The sequence below is a fragment of the Puntigrus tetrazona genome, chromosome 4 (genome assembly GCF_018831695.1).
Source record: "Puntigrus tetrazona isolate hp1 chromosome 4, ASM1883169v1, whole genome shotgun sequence".
Classification (NCBI taxonomy): Eukaryota; Metazoa; Chordata; class Actinopteri; order Cypriniformes; family Cyprinidae; genus Puntigrus; species Puntigrus tetrazona.
This window is the reverse complement of record NC_056702.1, coordinates 14,739,419-14,741,060: the sequence shown is the minus strand read 5'-3', so window position 1 is coordinate 14,741,060 and position 1,642 is coordinate 14,739,419. Positions and strand designations below refer to the sequence as shown.

At 39.0% G+C, this 1,642-nt stretch overlaps 1 protein-coding gene across 1 annotated transcript in view; it reads right to left on the bottom strand.

The window, feature by feature from the left end:
- The window catches only part of LOC122342641 (TBC1 domain family member 22A-like), a 28,459-nt gene that overhangs the window by 13,297 nt on the left and 13,520 nt on the right, over positions 1–1,642 (bottom strand). The window contains exon 6 of the mRNA XM_043236611.1: positions 863–991. Coding sequence (XP_043092546.1) covers positions 863–991 — 129 coding nt within the window. The remainder of the gene's footprint in view (positions 1–862; positions 992–1,642) is intronic.

Below are 1,642 nucleotides of genomic sequence, written 5' to 3'. Positions count from 1 at the left end.
AAATGAATTAGCTATTAATCATATCATAATCAAAATAATCAAAGAATGAGTCTTAATGATTGTAAATAATATTAATAATAACCGGCATCTAAATATCAAAGACTATCTGATGGTGGCATTGGTAAACGCTATGATCTCATAACATACCAGTGTTTTGACAAAACCTCAATCACTACACAAACGCAACCAAAAACCCTGATCTAACTTAAAAAATCTTCTATTAACAGCAGAGTTACGGGAAGCCAGGAAGCTTAAGAGAAAATCACAGGAAGATCGGAATTATCTCGAGAGTATTACGTTCAGCTAATTATTGCTAACATCTCGCATTAAGTTCAGTTAGCAGTTTTCTCTTGTACCGTAGGAAGCCTTTTTCTATGACTAAGGCACACAATGTGAATAATTTTGTTCTATAAATGTTTTGTTGGCATCTGCAATTCTCACCATGTTACCAGTTCGTACGAAAGCACAGTTCACACGCATTATTTAAATATTATACAATAGCAACTATTCTGGACCAGTCTGTTTTTACGTTTATTTTTCTCCCATCGTTGAACGGCTAAGCTTGACAAATGCATATTTGTCTGTTTGCTAAAATATCCATGCGTTACAAACTCAGGGAACATTACATCGCACCAGAGAACCAGCAGCGGGTCATTTTGAGGGGGTGAAACTTTTGCATTTGCTGTGCTTAAAACTCTAAGTACTTATTTAAAATTATTTTTCAGCTCATTTCATTTCATATAGCCTCTCACCTAACGTATCCTAACATCAAACATATGTACATTCTGACTAATGACGCTTATTTAAGGACCAACAAATCAGAGGAAGATCGACCGAATCATCCAAGATTAAATATAGTCACCTGTCTGTACGTGTCCTGATGGTGTTCATCATTACGGGAGTCATAATACTGCTCGATAAAGCCAAAATATTCCTGCCGCTTCCTCTGCAAGGTGCTTTCTCTCCGCTCCGCATTGGCTGGCAGGTACCCCTGTATAAAAAAAAAACAAAAAAACGAGCAAATACAACAGTTAATGTTTACACCGGGCCGGACAAGATACCTCTAAATCGATCCGATATAGATCTGCGCTCGCAAACGAAACGCTTCGTTTGCCTGCACCAGCACAATAGCTGTTCATTTCGAGTCAGCTGAAATCAGAATCCGGGGAAAAGTTTGAAGGTTTGAAGTTTGGGCCCAAAAGCTGACATCGGTCACATTTAAAGTTACATTTCCTCTTATTACTTGCCACGGCAAGAGAATGAGAACGCAGCAGATGTTCGGGCCCAGAAAAGAAAGTCTCTTGATAAAGTAATTGATTGCGCGAAAATCTACAAGCGCGGAAATCCATTTATCACACGAGACGCTCCCCCGTGTGGCTATTTTTTACTTCCGCGCTCAGACGGGTTTCGTGACGAGACGTATGCGTGCCAAGGAGAGCTCTTCTTTACGCTCCATTAACATATGTACATGTAATTAAGTCTAACAGACTAACGCGTTATAAATAATGTTCTTATTAAAAGAAAAAGCATGCTGCGGTGTTGGAAATGGCAATTAATAAACCTGTTGTCGTGCGTGGGAGACTTTTGACCCTGCAGACCTTTAGAAAACACACTGTGTGTGTGTGTGTGTATAATATATATA